Source organism: Chrysemys picta, chromosome 1 (genome assembly GCF_011386835.1).
Source record: "Chrysemys picta bellii isolate R12L10 chromosome 1, ASM1138683v2, whole genome shotgun sequence".
NCBI lineage: Eukaryota > Metazoa > Chordata > Testudines > Emydidae > Chrysemys > Chrysemys picta.
The window spans coordinates 240,891,853-240,909,373 of record NC_088791.1 but is presented as its reverse complement, the minus strand read 5'-3'; the positions used below and the strand labels follow the sequence as shown (position 1 = coordinate 240,909,373).

Sequence of the window (17,521 nt, the reverse complement as noted above, 5' to 3'; positions counted from 1 at the left end):
CCCCGGCCCAAGAGCAAGGGGATCAGGACCCCCCCTTGGATCCGGTACCACCGGAGGCATCCTCTTCCTCCTCTCCGGACGAGGCAGTGGCGGGCACTTCATGTACGGGTCCCCCTCCGATAGATCTTCGGGCTCACCAGGATCTCCTGCGTAGGATGGCCCGTAATATGGACCTGCAGGCGGAGGAGATAGTGGAGGTGCACGACCCGATCGTGAACATCCTTGGAGCAGATGCCCCATCGAGGGTGGCGTTACCTCTGATCCGCACGATCCAATCGAATGCGGATACGATATGGCAAACTCCTGCCTCCATTCCACCCACAGCGAGAGGGGTGGAAAGAAAATACTTTGTCCCCTCTAAGGACTATGGGTACTTGTATACCCACCCCCAACCGTGCTCACTGGTGGTGGAATCAGTGAATGCACGAGAGCGCCACGGCCAGCAGGCTGCAGCGCCTAAATCAAAAGAGGCTAAGCGGCTCGACCTGTTTGGCCGTAAGGTTTACTCAGCCGGAGGGCTACAACTTAGAGCGGCGAACCAACAGGCGCTACTGAGCCGCTACAATTTCAACTCCTGGAACTCTATGGGGAAGTTTAAGGAGTTGATTCCCCAAGAGTCCAGGGAAGAGTTTGGAGCCATGGTAGAGGAGGGCAAGAAGGTGGCTCGGACCTCCTTGCAGGCCTCCTTGGACATTGCAGACTCAGCGGCGAGGACCCTGGCTTCGGGCATCGCTATGCGCAGGATCTCCTGGCTTCAGGTTTCGGGTTTGCCTCCGGAGCTGCAGCAAACCCTACAAGATCTGCCTTTTGAGGGTCATGGATTGTTCTCGGATAAGACGGACTCTCGCCTGCAGAGCCTCAAGGACTCGAGAACAATCATGCGCTCCCTGGGGATGCATGTTGTGGGCCCCCAGCGCAGGCCATTTAGGCCGCAGCCTCAGCGCTTCTACCCCCCCCCGCCTCGTCAGAGACAGGACTCGGCCCGGAGGCGAGGGCGAGGTGGTAGAAGAAGGTGGACCGGCCCTCAACCCGGCCAGAACCAGGGGCCACCTCGACCACCTTCAGGCCCCAGGCAGAACTTTTGAAGGTGCGGTCGAGGACGGCGCCCCAGTCATCCCCCAGGATCCAGCCCCCTCCTTTCGGGATCGCCTCTCCCACTTCCACCGTGCTTGGTCCCTTATAACTTCGGACCGTTGGGTCCTCCGCACGGTGGAGAGGGGATACGCTATCCAGTTTTCTTCTATCCCCCCCTCCTCCCCCCCTTCCCCGTCCCTCTTCAGGGACCCTTCTCACGAGCAACTTCTTATACAGGAAGTTTCTACGCTCCTCGCTATGGGGGCCATAGAGGAGGTTCCAGTGGAATTAAGGGGCAGGGGATTCTATTCCCGTTATTTCCTCATTCCCAAGTCCAAAGGAGGTCTGCGACCCATCTTGGACTTGCGCGGACTCAACAAATTCGTAGTAAAGTTGAAGTTCCGCATGGTCTCTCTGGGGGCCATTATCCCTTCCCTCGATCCTGGAGACTGGTTTGCCGCCCTCGACATGAAAGACGCATACTTTCACATTGCTATTTTCCCGCCTCACAGACGCTTCCTCCGATTCGTGGTAAACAGGGTGCACTACCAATTTGCAGTCCTTCCCTTCGGACTATCTTCGGCCCCACGGGTCTTCACGAAATGTATGGCTGTCGTGGCAGCGTACCTTCGTCGGCAAGGGATACAGGTGTTCCCGTACCTAGACGACTGGCTGGTACGCGGTCGCACCAAGGAACAAGTTCGCGATCACGTCCACATAATAGTGCGCACATTCAACAAGTTGGGTATCCTACTCAACAAGGACAAATCCACTCTAGAACCTACCCAGAGAATAGAATTCATCGGTGCGGTTCTAGACTCCAGACGCGCACAAGCCATCCTGCCAGACAATCGCTTTTGCACCATCACGAGCCTCATACAGGGACTCAAGGCCTTCCCAACTACCACGGTGAGGTCGTGCCTTACCCTCCTGGGTCACATGGCTTCATGCACGTACGTAACCAGGCATGCCAGACTTCGGCTTCGCCCACTCCAGACCTGGGTGTCATCAATATACCGCCCACATCGGGACAGCCTGAATATGGTGGTCACAATCCCGAACTCGGTCCTGACCTCCCTCACATGGTGGCTAGATCACAATGTGGTTTGCGAGGGGATGCCGTTTCACGCCCCACAACCCTCTCTGCACCTGGTCACAGACGCTTCATCTCTGGGTTGGGGCGCCCATCTCAACGAGCACCATACCCAGGGCCTGTGGACTGCACCTCAGCTAGCCCTACACATCAATGTTCGGGAACTGATGGCGGTGCGCCTGGCGTGCCAGGCATTTCTCAATCTCCTACGTGGCCGCTGTGTGTTAGTTCTCACCGACAACACCACGGCCATGTTTTACATCAACAAGCAAGGAGGAGCACGTTCGTCAATTCTATGCCAAGAGGCCATTCGCCTGTGGGACTTCTGCATCGCCCACTCAATCCATCTCACGGCATCGTTCCTCCCTGGAGTCCAGAACACTTTAGCGGACCGACTCAGCAGGTCCTTTCAAACGCACGAGTGGTCTATCCGTCCGGACATCATACATTCCGTCTTCCAGAAGTGGGGGTTTCCCCAGATAGACCTGTTTGCATCTCGAGACAACAGGAAGTGCCACGTGTTCTGCTCCCTGCAAGGTCGAGCCCCAGGCTCCCTCTCGGATGCGTTTCTCCTTCCCTGGAAAGACCACCTGTTTTATGCCTTCCCTCCGTTTCCTCTGGTCCACAAGGTACTGCTCAAATTGCGCAGAGACCAGGCACAGGTGATTCTGATCGCTCCAGCGTGGCCGAGACAACATTGGTACACCACGCTGCTGGAACTCTCGGTTCAGACACCGATCCCGCTTCCGTTGTATCCGGATCTCATCACGCAGAACCACGGCCGGCTGCGTCACCCCGACCTGCAATCACTCCACCTCACGGCGTGGCTGCTCCATGGTTCACCCAGGCAGAGCAACAGTGTTCACACTCTGTCCAACAGATTCTGCTGAGCAGTAGGAAGCCTTCAACACGGACCACATACTTGGCCAAGTGGAAGCGGTTCTCCTGTTGGTGCGAACAACGAGCCACGTCCCCATTGCACGCACCTATTCCTCTTATTTTGGAATATCTCCTCTCCCTAAAACAGCAAGGGTTGGCGATATCTTCAATTAGAGTTCACCTGGCCGCTATATCGGCCTTCCATCCAGGGGAACTCGCGTCCTCGGTATTCTCTAACCCGATGGTCGTTAGATTCCTCAAGGGCTTAGACCGGATGTACCCACAACAACGTCAGCCCGTTCCGACGTGGGACCTCAACCTGGTTCTCTCCAAGCTCACAGGTCCTCCATTCGAGCCACTGGCCACCTGTTCACTTCTGTACCTGTCCTGGAAGACAGCCTTCCTCGTAGCCATCACCTCAGCAAGGCGCGTTTCTGAACTCAGGGCGCTTACATCCGAGCCCCCTTACACAGTTTTCCACAAGGATAAAGTGCAGCTTCGTCCACATCCTGCCTTTCTCCCTAAAGTGGTTTCTCCATTTCATATCAACCAGGATATATTTCTCCCGGTTTTTCACCCTAAACCACATGCTACTCGCCAGGATCAACGTTTGCATTCCCTGGACGTGCGAAGGGCCCTGGCCTTCTATATTGACCGCACAAAGCACTTTAGAAAGACGACGCAACTCTTCGTTGCAGTGGCCGACCGAATGAAAGGCTCACCGGTCTCCTCACAACGCCTATCCTCCTGGATTACGTCTTGCATCCGGACTTGCTACGACCTGGCAGGTGTCTCAGTACCACACCTCACCGCTCACTCCACGAGGGCCCAAGCTTCCTCGACGGCTTTCCTGGCGCAAGTTCCGATCCAGGACATTTGTAGAGCTGCGGTTTGGTCGTCAGTCCACACGTTTACAGAACACTATGCACTAGTGCAGCAGTCCAGGGACGATGCTGCCTTCGGATCAGCAGTTTTGCACACAGCAATGTCTCACTCCGACCCCACCACCTAAGTTGGGCTTGGGAGTCACCTAATGGAATGGATATGAGCAAGCACTCGAAGAAGAAAAGACGGTTACTCACCGTTGTAACTGTTGTTCTTCGAGATGTGTTGCTCATATCCATTCCAAACCCGCCCTCCGTCCCCACTGTCGGAGTAGCCGGCAAGAAGGAACTGAGGGGGCGCCGGGTCGGCTGGGGTATATATTCAGCGCCATGAAGGCGCCACTCTAGGGGGCTCCACAGCCGACCCGCCGGTGTTGCTAGGGTAAAAATCTTCCGACGATCGTGCACGCGGCGCGCACACACCTAATGGAATGGATATGAGCAACACATCTCGAAGAACAACAGTTACAACGGTGAGTAACCGTCTTTTCTTTTGTCATTTTTACAGTGCAAATATTTCTAATAAAAAATATAGTGAGCACTGTACACTCTGTATTTTGTTGCAATTGAATCAATATATTTGAAAATATAGACATCCAAAAATATTTAATTTCAACAGGTATTCTATTTAATAGTGTGATTAAAATTGCAATTAATTTTTTGAATCACAATTAAATTTTGAGTTAATCATGTGTGTTAACTGTGATTAATCAGCAGCCCTAGTTTAAATGAATTATTACTCCTCAGAATTCTGTGTTAATGTGCCTAGTATGCCTAGTAAGGAATCTATTTGTCAAAATATTTCCTGAATCTTTTTTGTTGTCTGCATTGTTACAGACATAGTTGCTGACAGGTATTTTGAAATAAATTACCAAAATAATTGAAACTGGTGTGATTATATTGTGGTGTTTTGACAAAATATGCAGAATTTTGAAGAATTTTTAATTTTTTGGTGTATGATTCCCCTGGAGTAAAAGAGGCCGAGGTGGGGATGAGTTTTATGGCTGAGGTTTTCAGAAATTGTATCAGATCGCTGTACTTCAAACATAAATACACTTCTTCCATTACTTCACAAGATAAAAGATGGGAGAAGTAATTTAGGATGAGACTTAGCAGCCCCTGTTGTTTATGAGCATTCTGCTTCCATTTTTGAAGGTTTACAGTATTTCTGTTCTGTCCAGTAGAGTGTCTGGAAGTGTGGAAACCAAAACAAAAAAGGTCCAACATCCCATCAGTACGGTTGCAACTCTAATTTACTTCAGTTGGGTCCTCAAAACTTAGTGCAGTCTTCTGAGCGACTTTTCTGTTCTTTCTGGATCTGCTCTGTGAATATTAGCTTTGTTTAAACTTGTGTCCAAATCTGACTCCTGTCCCAGGCATTGAAACCTTAACAGTAGAAGTCAGACAGATGTTTTAGACATCCTGAGGTGCTCTACAAATCTGAACATATGCAGTAACTTCTTCTCCTAGCCAGACTTTTTACTCTCAAAATATCCTTCAGGAATATTTTCAGCCTTGGCTGAAGGAGCATCTCGAAGAAAAACAAGGCTTCTGTTAGCACAGGCAGCACTCTTTCAACATTGGTAATTCATTCATTGTAACTCAGGTGGGTTTTAACACTCTAGAGGTCAGTACTTAGTCTGCCGTACACAACATATAGTTGTGTATCTATAAATAGCTGTTCATTTAATCAATCTTTGTTTTCTTGACTCTTTACCATTACTCTCCACATACAAAATTTCTTTTAAAGCATAGAGGTCTCCCTGAGGTTCTCTCTTTTTGAAGAAGGGCAAATTTAGTTGCTGCTGAAAGGTGCCAGGTGGACTGTCCATAGGACAAGTCACCTTTATCTACAGAACACATACTGTACTGGTGGTTTCATTGTGTCTCAGCCCTGTGTGAGAGGATAGTTGAATGCATCCAGAGACCAGCACAAATAATATAAAGTAGTAGTCCCCTAAGAGCTGGACTGGGGCCACCAACTAATTTCACATTGGCCACAGCTGTCAGATGTTAATTTGTCAGTACTTACCTGAGATGGATTATACCAGTCACCAAGAAGTGAAAAGCTGATCGTCCCCTGACTAGTCCCTTTGAAGCATGAAGTTCTCATGCCCTGGGACACATACATCGAATGACACAAGAATTCTCCCGTAGAACTAGAAAAATCCCCTCATTTGTTCTGGGGGAAATGTCTCTAATAGTAAGATTAATAAAAATAACTTTCAAAAATGGACAGTTTAAATGGCGTCTTTGTACTGAAAAGCCTATGTGCAGACAACCTCAGTATGGCTTTTTTTGTGTGTGCCTATGTATACTTTTTCTTTCTTTTTTGCTTCATTTAGTTTGACACTGTAATTGCAGAAGCGGCCAGCTGGATGTCCGGGAGCTGATCTCTCTTTACCCCTTCCTGTTGCCTACTTCCTCTTCATTCATACGATCTCATCCGCCTCTTCACGAGTATGCTGATTTAAACCAGCTGACCCAAGGGGACCAGGAGAAGATGACTAAGTGTAAACGATTCCTCATGAGTTATTTGAATGAAGTCCGCAGCACTGAAGTTGCAAATGGCTACAAGGAAGACATTGATACAGCTTTGCTCAAGCTGTATGCAGAGGCTAATCATGAAAGCCTTCTGGATCTACTGGTCTCAGAGAATTTCTGTCTTCTAACAGACAGTGCTGCCTGGCTGGAGAAACACAAAAAGTGAGACATTTCATTAGATCACCAGCTCTGGGGTGGGAGTGGGAGAAATGTTTTGTTTTTGGTCTGTACATTTACCAGTCACTTAAGGATTTGAATCCGTTTCTCTAGATGTCCCAGTCAGACGAGGCTCACTTTAGTTTGTGGTGTTGGTGTATGCACAAATGGCAAAACAGCATACTTCTCTATTTGTTTTAAGAGATGGACTGGAATGTCTGGGTGGAGTTGAAGCTCAAACTTGAGGTGCATTGGCAGAGCTGTGTGTAGGGAGCTTGTAAGCCAGCAATTTTATGCTGGTTCAGGCAAGTAAGATTTGAACTTCTTTTCATAATTAACAAGCTTGAAAATGAAAACTTTGGCGGGGGAAATATTCCCCTTGAGGTTAGGAAACTGTTCGATTGCCTGATCCCTAGGCCTTTCTAGGCTTAAAGGACCTCAGCTGTTATTTGATAATTTGTAGTAGTAGTAGGGTTGCCAACTTTCTAATAACACAAGCGAACACCCCTTTCCCTTCAAGGCCCTGCCCCTGCTCGCTCCATTCCTCCCTCCTTCCGTCGCTCACTCTTCCCCACCCTCACTCACTTTCACCGGACTGGGGCAGAGGGTTGGGGCGCAGAAGGGGCTCCAGGCTGGGACAGGGGGTTAGGTGTGTGGGAGGGGTCCAGGTTCCCAGCAGCGCTTACCGAGGCTCTCAGGAAGCGGCCGCCAGGTCTTTGCAGCCTCTAGGGACCTGGTGGCCGCTCCCAGGGGCCACACAGAACTAGGGCAGACAGGGAGCCTGTCTTAGCCCCGGGTCAGCAGTGCCTCTTTTCGAACGGGCGTTCCGGTCGAAAACCGAACACCTGGCAACCCTAAGTAGTAGTTAAAACTAAATGACTTATACAGTATTGAACAAATGATAGAGTGACTGGTATGACCCTTTGTAATCTGAGAGACAGTGTGACAATTAAAAGCGGAATGATAAGAATAAAATGTTTCTTTGTTGTTGAGATGTCTTGCGCTGGGAGAAAAGACACCTTAGTACATGAACAGAACTACTTTTAAGTTGAATTCTAATTAAATCTATAGTTACATTATTTAGTAGTTAACTTTAAAACTACTAGTTTATTCACTGGTCAGAAACTTCATGTTTGAATTCTGAAATCTGATATTGGTTTTCCTGCTGGTGCTTCCACTGAATTGAGAAAGGAAGAACAGTTATGAGAGCCCCAAAGGGGTTTATTTTGGAATACCTTAGAAGGGGGAAGGACCCAGAAGAGAATAAAAAAGTAGAGACTCAAGTGCTTGACATTCATCACTGTTCAGAAAACTGTATACAGTAAATGTACCCATAAGTGTGAAAACTAACTTTAAGCAATGTCTGCACCTTTCTCTATTTTTTTTTTCCCTCTCAGACATCCAAAAATATATTGCACAATAGTATAATATAGGATAGGCTGGACTGGAAGTCTCAGTTGTGATTTTCATTGGATTTAAGAGTGTTTTACTGTTTCAATTGTCCAACAAATCCACTTGATGACAAAGACTTTACATGACTAATTTTAGTTGGAATAAATATGAAAGGCAGAATTTTAAACCCACGGAAATAGGCATTATAATGGAAACAATGGAGAGCCATACTATAGTAGAACAAATTTTATAACATGGGGAGACTCTTGTTCTGAACTGCGTATTGCTGTGTCTTGACACTAATCTACATTGCAGTAAAGAAAATCAGATTTGTTTTTTAAAGAGGAGGTAGAGTTTTATAAATACTATAGTGTAAAAAAGAGATTTTGGTTGACCAGCAGCTGTTAATGAATTAGAATTGCTCCACTGATACTTAATATAGAACTTTGTGGATAGGTGAATTCTAAAATGAAGGAAAGCATGACATGTATGAAGACAATAAACCACTGCTCTTTATCCTTTGCAATTTGTACCATATTTAAAGTGATGAAGAGGATCTAAGAACTTAAATGTTCATACATTTTTTAAAATACAGGTATTTTGCACTTGGACTCCTGTATCACTACAATGGTCAAGATGCTGCAGCACTTCAGGTTAGAATGACAAATCAGTATTTAATCAAGATGGTATAATAAAGCTTTTGTTAGTTCCTTCATAAACCACCCTGGAAATGTGTCTGTCTAACTTCTAATTTCAAAATGTGGCATATATCCACAGCAGGATGAACTTTCTCTTAAAACCTAATTCCTCAGACTGGTTAAAATGTTAGAGAAATACAAAGTCACATAAGTGATTACTAAAAAAAATATTTTCAAGATAAACTTTTATACCTTAATTCTTAGCCAGAATTATGATGGGTTTTAATGGACATAAAAATCCCAAGTGTGTGTACTTACCCTAGTTACTGTTGTGATCATATCTGTGCATCTTCAGCTAGAAGCATTAAAATGTTCTCAGTCTCTAACAGGAACCTCTCATACTGAAGAACTATCTTGGTAATTTCTTTAGAAGATAGTCCCTTCAGTAGATTGTAAAGATGTCTTAAGTAGCTTGTGTTTTTCTGTTTTCTTGGGATATGGTTGTTTCCTAGATTTAAATAAACTTTGACTTACATATATTTGACTAAGTAAATGAGGCAGGTAGTCACCTGAGTGATCCTGGGCGGAAAAGCAGCCTCTGGATATGCTGTGGTGTTTAATTGTGCATCAACAAAAAACGTTCCAATATTTCACAGCCATATTTATTCATTTAAGAAGTTTTTTCCTATGTTCTGGTATTTCCTATAAGGGTTTAATCCCTTCTTCAGGGTCTCAATCAATGCCCATTAAAGTTAATGGTAAGACTGGTCAGGTCCTTGGTGCAGAAATGAGGTGGTGTAGGGTGAGCAAAATCATTCAGCAGATAACTTCTGAACCCAGTAATGCACCTGATAGGTGCTGGCACTGGGGGTGCTGCCACACCCCCTGGCTTGAAGTGATTGCCATTATATACACCTCTACCCCGGTATAACGCTGTCCTCGGGAGCCAAAATATCTTACTGTGTTATAGGTGAAACCGCGTTATATTGAACTTGCTTTGATCCTCCGGAGCATGCAGCCCCGCCCCCACAGAGCGCTGCTTTACGAATTCGTGTTATATCGGGTCGTGATATATCGGAGTAGAGGTGTACATGGTTTACAGTTTGGTTAAATGGCTCTTAGCACCCCCACTATAAAAATTATTCCAGCACCCCGATTCCCATGAAATAGTGTCTGCCAGCTACTTAGCCTGGTTCTGACAAACTTGTATGAACTCCTGTAAATGTGGTAAGTTGATTGCAGCTGCTAGGCAAACTAATACACTTCGGCAAGTTCTGCATTTAGGAACAAAATGAGCATTAAAGAAAATAAGGTTGTTTTTACTAAATTGCTGTCTGATTAAGCTATTTTGAACCTGTGCTAGAATATTAAGAGCAGGATTCAAGTAGAAACCAGAAGCTGAATGTAACTTTAGAGCAAAGAGAGCAAATTCCAAACTGATACTGTGAAAAAATATTTCCTTGCATATAATTAGACTGTGCAAGTCACTGAGGCCAAGAACTTTAGCAACATTCAAAAAGGGATATCCAGAGTTAGTGCTAACAAATGTTAAAGGAATATTAAACCTCCGTGCTCCAGGATTTAAGCTAATCTCTAACCTTTAGGGACTAGGATAAGGGATGAGAGAGAGAGAGTGCGCATGTGCATGCACTGATCTCAATAGGAACCAACAACCAGGGAAAGATGTGCAATTGTAATAATGTTGCTGTAATTTTTTAATTGAGCAGTAGACTTGGTATAAGATTTTAAGTATATTAAAGGCAAACTCTTAAGAAGTTTAATTCTTCTACACTTTTTCTGTTTCAGTTATGGGTGAAAATAGTTAATGGAGATGTTCAAGATTCTACACGTTCGGACCTCTATGAATATATAGTAGACTTCCTTACCTTCTGCTCAGACCAAGAACTAGTGTGGAAGTATGCTGAATGGGTTTTACAGAAAAGTGAGGAGGTTTGTGATTGTATCCCTTCTTAAAAAAAAAAGTTATAGAAAAAAATTTCTTCCCTTTCATGTTTCCCACCCCTCTAAATCTTTCAGTCTTAACTATCGCTGATCTAATTTGTTTGATGAAAGTGCTTCATTTCAGAATTTGCAGATGTCTACTGTGAACAATAGATTTAAAAACAATATTAAGCTGTCATCTTAAATAATGGAAGAAATGACATTTTGCATGCTAAAGGGGATTTGTATTGGAGTTTTGCTTCATATTAATAAGGATTTTTTTGTGTGTTTGAAGATTAAAACACAAGCTGATGTCTCATGTTAGTAGTTCAGTACTGGTAGTATTCCATTGCTCTAAAGGGCTGCAGAAGTGGTGACGTGTGTGGGAAAGTGGGGTAAGCAACCTTTTTCTCTTGGCAACATCTATGCTGCTTCAGGAGTTAGATGGCTTATGCTCTTTACCTACCAAAATCCAAGTGCATCATTTCTGTAATATCCACGAGTATTTAGTACTCCAGTCTAAATGCCAACTGAGTGCTTGTGCTAGAAAATGCACAAGTCGCAGCCTTTGTCCCATGGAATTTACCATCTAAATAGGTTCTAGTTATTTCTGAATTAAGGCATTGTTGTTCCATCTACTATTTAGCATGTAGACTTAACTGATACTGAAACCAGCCTCCTGGATCTGTACTGTCATAGTATCAGAAGCATGGTATTTAATGCCACAATTAGTAAATCTTGTTGATTGTAGCCATTATAAAAGCTTTTTAATTACCTTTACTTAAAGGAATCCAGAGATAAGGTTGAAAATCTGAGCTGACATTCTGACCTTTGACTCTTCCTTTTTTGCCTTGTCCTTTGTGGTATTTAATATTTTATTATGCTTCTCTCACGTTCATGTCCTGGAATGAAAAGTATTTGTTTGAAAAGGTCCTTACCACAAAAGGCTTACAAACTAGGCAATGTATCGACTCTGAATTGGGGCAGTAGGTATATGATGCATCAAGAAGCAGTGACTGAGCAGCCCAGTTCAGTATGTTTTGTTAATCCATTATTTTTGCATAGTCTGTGTTCTGGATATTTTGTATTTGATTTCTTAATTTAATCATTAACAAAAAAGTGAATGCTTAAAACAAAAAATAAAGATGTCGTCTGACTTCCTCAATGCAACTAACTTGTCATAGGTTGGAGTACAGATTTTTACGAAAAGGCCTTTGGAAGACCAGATTTTTACGAAAAGGCCTTTGGAAGACCAGGGGAAAAACAGCTTTAATCCAGATAACGTCATGAACTGCCTTAACAAATACCCCAAGTCACTTGTTAAATATCTGGAGTACCTAGTCTTGGATAGAAAAATAGAGGTAAGCTCTTCAGAAATACCACAAAAAAGGTTGATTCAGTGTACAAGCTGGGATACCTCAAATGGAGAGCCTGAAGTAGACAATTAGACTTAAGTGTTTCTTGGCAAATTAGAACATTTTGTACAATGGGTTTTAAGTTTACCCAGAAGGTAGAGAAAGAGAAGATGATCTTATGACTAGAGTGTAACCATGGGAATAAGGAGATCTGGCTTCCATTCCCAGTTCTGCAACATTATGCTTCTGTAATATTGTGCAAGTCACTTAACCTCTCTGACACTTTCTCCATCTCTGGACAAGGTATGCTTTCCTGCCTCATTGGTGAGGCTTAAATCATTTATGGGAAGTACTTTGAAATCTTCAGATGGAAGGAGCTATGGAAGTGCCATCTATTACTAAGGCTAAGACTTTGTCACGGATATTTTTAGTAAAAGTCAGGGACAGGTCACGGACAATAAAGAAAATTCATAGAAGCCCATGACTTGTCCCTGACTTTTACTAAAAATATCCATGACAAAATGGGGAGCCCTTGGGAACTCCAGGGCCCCCCAGCACCTGTGGGGCCTTGGAGCTCCAAGGTCCCCCTTCCCACATGGCTTGGAGCTGCGGGGGCCCAGCCAGGAGCTGTAGGGTCCCGCGCCCGCAGCAAAGAGCCCCTCGGTGCCTGCAGCAGCGGGAAGCTCTGGGGTCCCCCTACCTCCCATGGTGGCAGGGAGCTCCAGGGGTCCCTCTATCGCAGGCGGCAGCCAGACCCGTGGGCTGAGGTCACAGGGGTCTTTGGAACTCACAGATTCCATGACTTCTGCAACCTCTGTGACAAAATCGTAGCCTTATTTATTACTTATATGATGCTATTCATGTGCATAGTGCAGTAGACATGAAGAATGGTGAATAAACAGATACGTTTCCTGTTGCAAGGAGTTCATTACTTTAATAAGTAACATACAGACCAGACTGGAGGGAAAGTTGTCTACGAAGATATTTTTTTTTAAAACTCTTTAATTCCAATTGGTACACCTGCACCAGTGGAAACTGTATTGTGGACAGGTTTAAGTGTTTTTACCACAAGAGTTAAACATCATGGTGCTAAACACACCTCAGCTGGCCTGAGCTTGTGTGTGCTTCCACCAGTAAACTTGCAACCAGAGGGAATTAAAGATCTAAAACATTCTACTGTAGGCAAGGTCATAAAAAAACAATGGTTGAGCAATAATTGCTAATCTTGTTACGCTTTGATGGTGTTTCTTTTAACTTCACAGTTTCAATATTTCAGAGGCAGGCATGGGTGGAAAGGATAGCTCAGTGGTTTGAGCATTGGCCTGGTAAACCCAGGGTTGTGAGTTCAATCCTTGAGGAAGCCATTTAGGGATCTGGGGCAAAAATTGGGGATTGGTCCTGCTTTGAGCAGGGGGTTGGACTAGATGACCTCCTGAGGTCCCTTCCAACCCTGATATTCTATGTTCTTCAATCCCTGTGTAAAGAGCTGGAGGAACACAACTTAAGTCATTTAGCACCCTTGTAAGATCACAAAGCACTTTAGAAATTGCATATACAGGAATAGTTTACCCAGCACTGACATCCAACAGCCCTCAGATTGGAACACAGTAGCCTTTTATCAGTACACAGCAGCACTATACAACAGATCTTAAAAGTGAAGCAAAACCTCCTGAGGCAGGTAATTGGTGTTACACTGAGACACAAAAGGAAAGTGATTTGATTTGACCCACATAACAAAGCAAAGCAATGATTGGGGGGGGGAGACCAGGACTTCGGGTGCCTAATTCCCCAACTTGAACTGTTAACAAAACTTTGCATTCTTGGAATAAGGTGGTGGTTTCCTCTTCCCACCATTGACTAAAATCCTGCAGTGGAGGCAGCCCTGACCATGCTAATGAGCATACTTGTTTCCATGAAGCAGTGGCATTCAACTGATGTCCTGACTATTTCTAGGTAAACCACTATCACCAGATTACTGACTCTGTTATATTACATAGTTTGAGATAATGCACAGGTATGCACGTGAGAAGAAACCATTTGAACTACTCATATACTCTGGGTTCTAAATTAATTATTGCCACTCAGTCCTAAGAGTCATTGTGGACCTTTTCAGTGAAAACCTTTCCTCAGTAATGGTGGTTTAAAAATGATCAGACTTAAATTTTACTATGTAGGGTATAGTGAGTAATGCTGAAAATGTTATGCCATTATATAAACTGTGGCATACCCTCAGATTAAGTACTTTATCCGATTCTGGTGGCCTTACCTCCAAAAGTATATCATAGAAATGGAAAAGGTCCAGTGAACAGACTTAAAAATGAAGAGAAACTAATTAGATTAAAACTGTTCAATTACAGAGGAGGGAGATATAAAAGGACGTGACAGAAGGACACGTTAAAACTGTTATCAAGAAGGTCAGGTGCTCTTTTTCATACTCTAAGTACTAGACCAAGGGTTGCCCAATGAAATTGGAAGGCAGCAAAAATGAAACTGATAAGTTTTTATACACCACAACTCACCTGTGGAGCTCATTGTTGCAAGAAACCATTGAGGCCAAGACCTCAGTAGGAGTAAAATAAGGATTTGACACTTTATATAACAGGAATATCTGCTGTAATATTAGGATACATATAAGGAATATAGACTCAGTTTCTGCTCTAATGGACCAATCAACCATCAGATAGTATACAGGACTAGAAGAATCATTGATTGAAGGGACAAAAGGCTTCAGAACTTACTAAAATCTTCTGGAGAGCACAGTCTATAAGATTAAAAAAATGTTCAATTTATTGGGCAATATTTACTGCACACGTCAGTGTACTTGCACTAAATATCCTGCGAAGACTAATCACTGTTTAATTTGGGGTGAGTGGGTTGTCTTTGTCTTGTAATTGCATTTTTGTACATATTGAATTAATCTTGTCCTTTATGCCTGCAGAAGGAAAAGTATCATACCCACTTAGCTGTGTTGTATTTGGAGGCAGTGCTGCAACTAAAATCTGTGACCACAGACAATTGTGCAGAATTGACTGAAACACAGACTAAGCTACGCAGTCTTCTTCAGAAATCTGACTTTTATAGAATTCATTTCATTTTAGGTAAGATAAGTACTTTTACCCTGTTATAAATGAAAGACAATATTCTCCTTTGACAGCTTCTGCTGAGACCTGGGTAGGTGTGGAGATGGAACAGGTTTGAGGCCCACTGAGGGGAGGGAAACTTTTATTGCCTTTATCTGTGCTATAACTGTTACATGGGAAAAGCATTGTGGTTTCCAGTGCCACCAAACTGACTCTGCTCATGAACCTAAAACAAAAATAGAATATTTGAGCTCAGTCTGCTTACCAATACACTGAACTGGCTGTTACTGTTTTAATAGCAACTGAAATTACATACCCTAGTCACTCCTTGTCAACCTGAGAGATCTCTTTTTATGTTGCACCATACGTGCACCTGGCATTTAGCGGACAAATATGACAGTGCCAGTCACTGAAGATGTTAATGTGTAGGTTAAAGCCTAACCAATGGTAAAGGTAGTAATGTATAAACAATCCCCTTTAAAATCTTACATTTCAGAGCAAAGAGCTGCTAACTTTTGCAATACCTAAAATTGGAAACACTGAATTGCTATTTCAGAATTTTACATGAACATGGAATAAATTGGTAGTGAACTAAAGGTAGGCTTAACCACCTTTTGGCTTACTCATATGTGGAGGTTCGAAATGCACACTAGTGTTTTCCCAACTGAAAATAAAGCAGCATATTTTGGAAGGAAATTACTTGTGTTTATGTTAAATTTCTGCAGTTGTGCTGCACCTACTTATTGTAAATACATTTGCTGAAAATTAAGATTTCCCTCCTTAACAGGAGATTTATAGATGGATTAAATTATCCCCCTTCTCTGACAGGTGTTAACACTTAATGTTTTGGCAGCTGGAACACAGTTCTGGGATTAGTATTTGTATGATCTCTCTTTCATAAAAGGGACATTTGCTCAACATACTGTGTTCTTTTTGGACTTGAAAGATTCCAGAATTTGAAGGGAGGCTGAGAAATGTACTGACTTCTTGTGCTTTTCACAGTTCACAATATGGACTGAAGTACACTGAGCCCACAAGGTAGATTTATAGAAAATATACTTATTTTCAGATAAAGTACATGGAATAACACTGCCTTTTGTCACCTAGATAGCTGTATTTTGCCATTTGTTTTTTCCCTTAAGTTTTGATTCCTTCTGGGGCAGCAAATAATGCCCTTTATTGAACAGAGCACTGTCTTAAATTGATTCTCTTTCGACAGATAAAATCAAGGGGACAGATCTTCATATGGAAAGGGCAATACTGTATGGGAAATTGGAAGAACATGACAAAGCTTTACATATCCTAGTCCATGAATTAAAGGACTTTTCTGCTGCTGAAGATTACTGCATATGGAGCTCTGAGAGTAAAGATCTACCATACAGGCAAAGGCTTTTCCATATGTTGCTCTTGGTTTATCTAAATCCAGGCTCTTCGGACTGTGAACTGGTCATGGCTGCTGTCGATCTCTTGAATAATCATGCTGCTGAATTTGATGCAGCCCGTGTCTTACAGCTTGTGCCTGACAGCTGGTCAGTACAGCTCCTCTCCCCATTCCTGACAAGAGCAATGAGGGAAAACATTCATACAAAAAGAATGACTCAAATTACACTTGGGTTAGCAAAAGCTGAAAACTTAATCTATAAACATGACAAGGTGGGTGTATTGCTTGCTTTGTTATAATTCAAATACATTTTTTTTATTTTTCTATAAATTAAGGTAGTTGATTCCTGAGGGGGGAAAAACCCTTCCCTTAGTTCTCTTCAGTTATCCAAAATTATTTTTTCTCTGATTGTACCTCCAGTTCTCAGGACAGTTCTGATAACTGCCCAACTCTACCCAGGGTTAAATTTCAAAAATTGTGACAAATAATTTCCTTTTCCCTTTAAAAGGGGATGGTGTTGGGCCTGGGTAGAGTAGTGGCTAGCTTAGTGTACTTTGTTTAGGTTGCAAGTGAAAGAATTTGGTGTTCCCAGACTAATGCATGTGTTGTGCACATCTTACCACCTTTTGTGTTTAGTTTCATGATTAGCATGCTCTCCTTGAGAAACTCAGAACTCTAATCAGGATTGAGATGTATTGGATAGAGTTGCGTGGTAACATTTGCACGGCACTCACCCCAACTCAAGCCTACTGGATCACTTCTGTAAGCACAATGTTCACTTGAGAAACCACCTTCCATCCCTGCTTAGTTATATTACTTAAGAGCAAATTGGAAGTGTTATGTCCATTCAATTGAGAGAGTTAACAAATTGACCTACAGAATCTGATTGAGACAAGAATCCATGGGCTAATACATCTCCGGGGAAACTGAGTAACATACACTTGCAAAACTTGCTATACATTCCACATAGTTACTTGATTCAAATTCTGACACTTCCCAAGTGCCTTTTTTTTAAGTATTAATTAGGAGGAAACATGGAATAGTTACAAAAAACTGCTGTTAATATGCAAAATTAGTCCAAGTTAATTTAAATAATCCATGTAA

At 43.3% G+C, this 17,521-nt stretch overlaps 1 protein-coding gene across 5 annotated transcripts in view; it reads left to right on the top strand.

The window, feature by feature from the left end:
- The window catches only part of TGFBRAP1 (transforming growth factor beta receptor associated protein 1), a 64,955-nt gene that overhangs the window by 42,128 nt on the left and 5,306 nt on the right, over positions 1-17,521 (top strand). For all 5 annotated transcript variants that reach the window (XM_005306990.4, XM_042854507.2, XM_042854522.2 and 2 more), the window contains 6 exons: positions 6,295-6,636; positions 8,618-8,675; positions 10,467-10,610; positions 11,786-11,962; positions 14,895-15,054; positions 16,256-16,689. In XM_005306990.4, the coding sequence (XP_005307047.2) occupies positions 6,295-6,636; positions 8,618-8,675; positions 10,467-10,610; positions 11,786-11,962; positions 14,895-15,054; positions 16,256-16,689 (1,315 nt within the window). The remainder of the gene's footprint in view (positions 1-6,294; positions 6,637-8,617; positions 8,676-10,466; positions 10,611-11,785; positions 11,963-14,894; positions 15,055-16,255; positions 16,690-17,521) is intronic.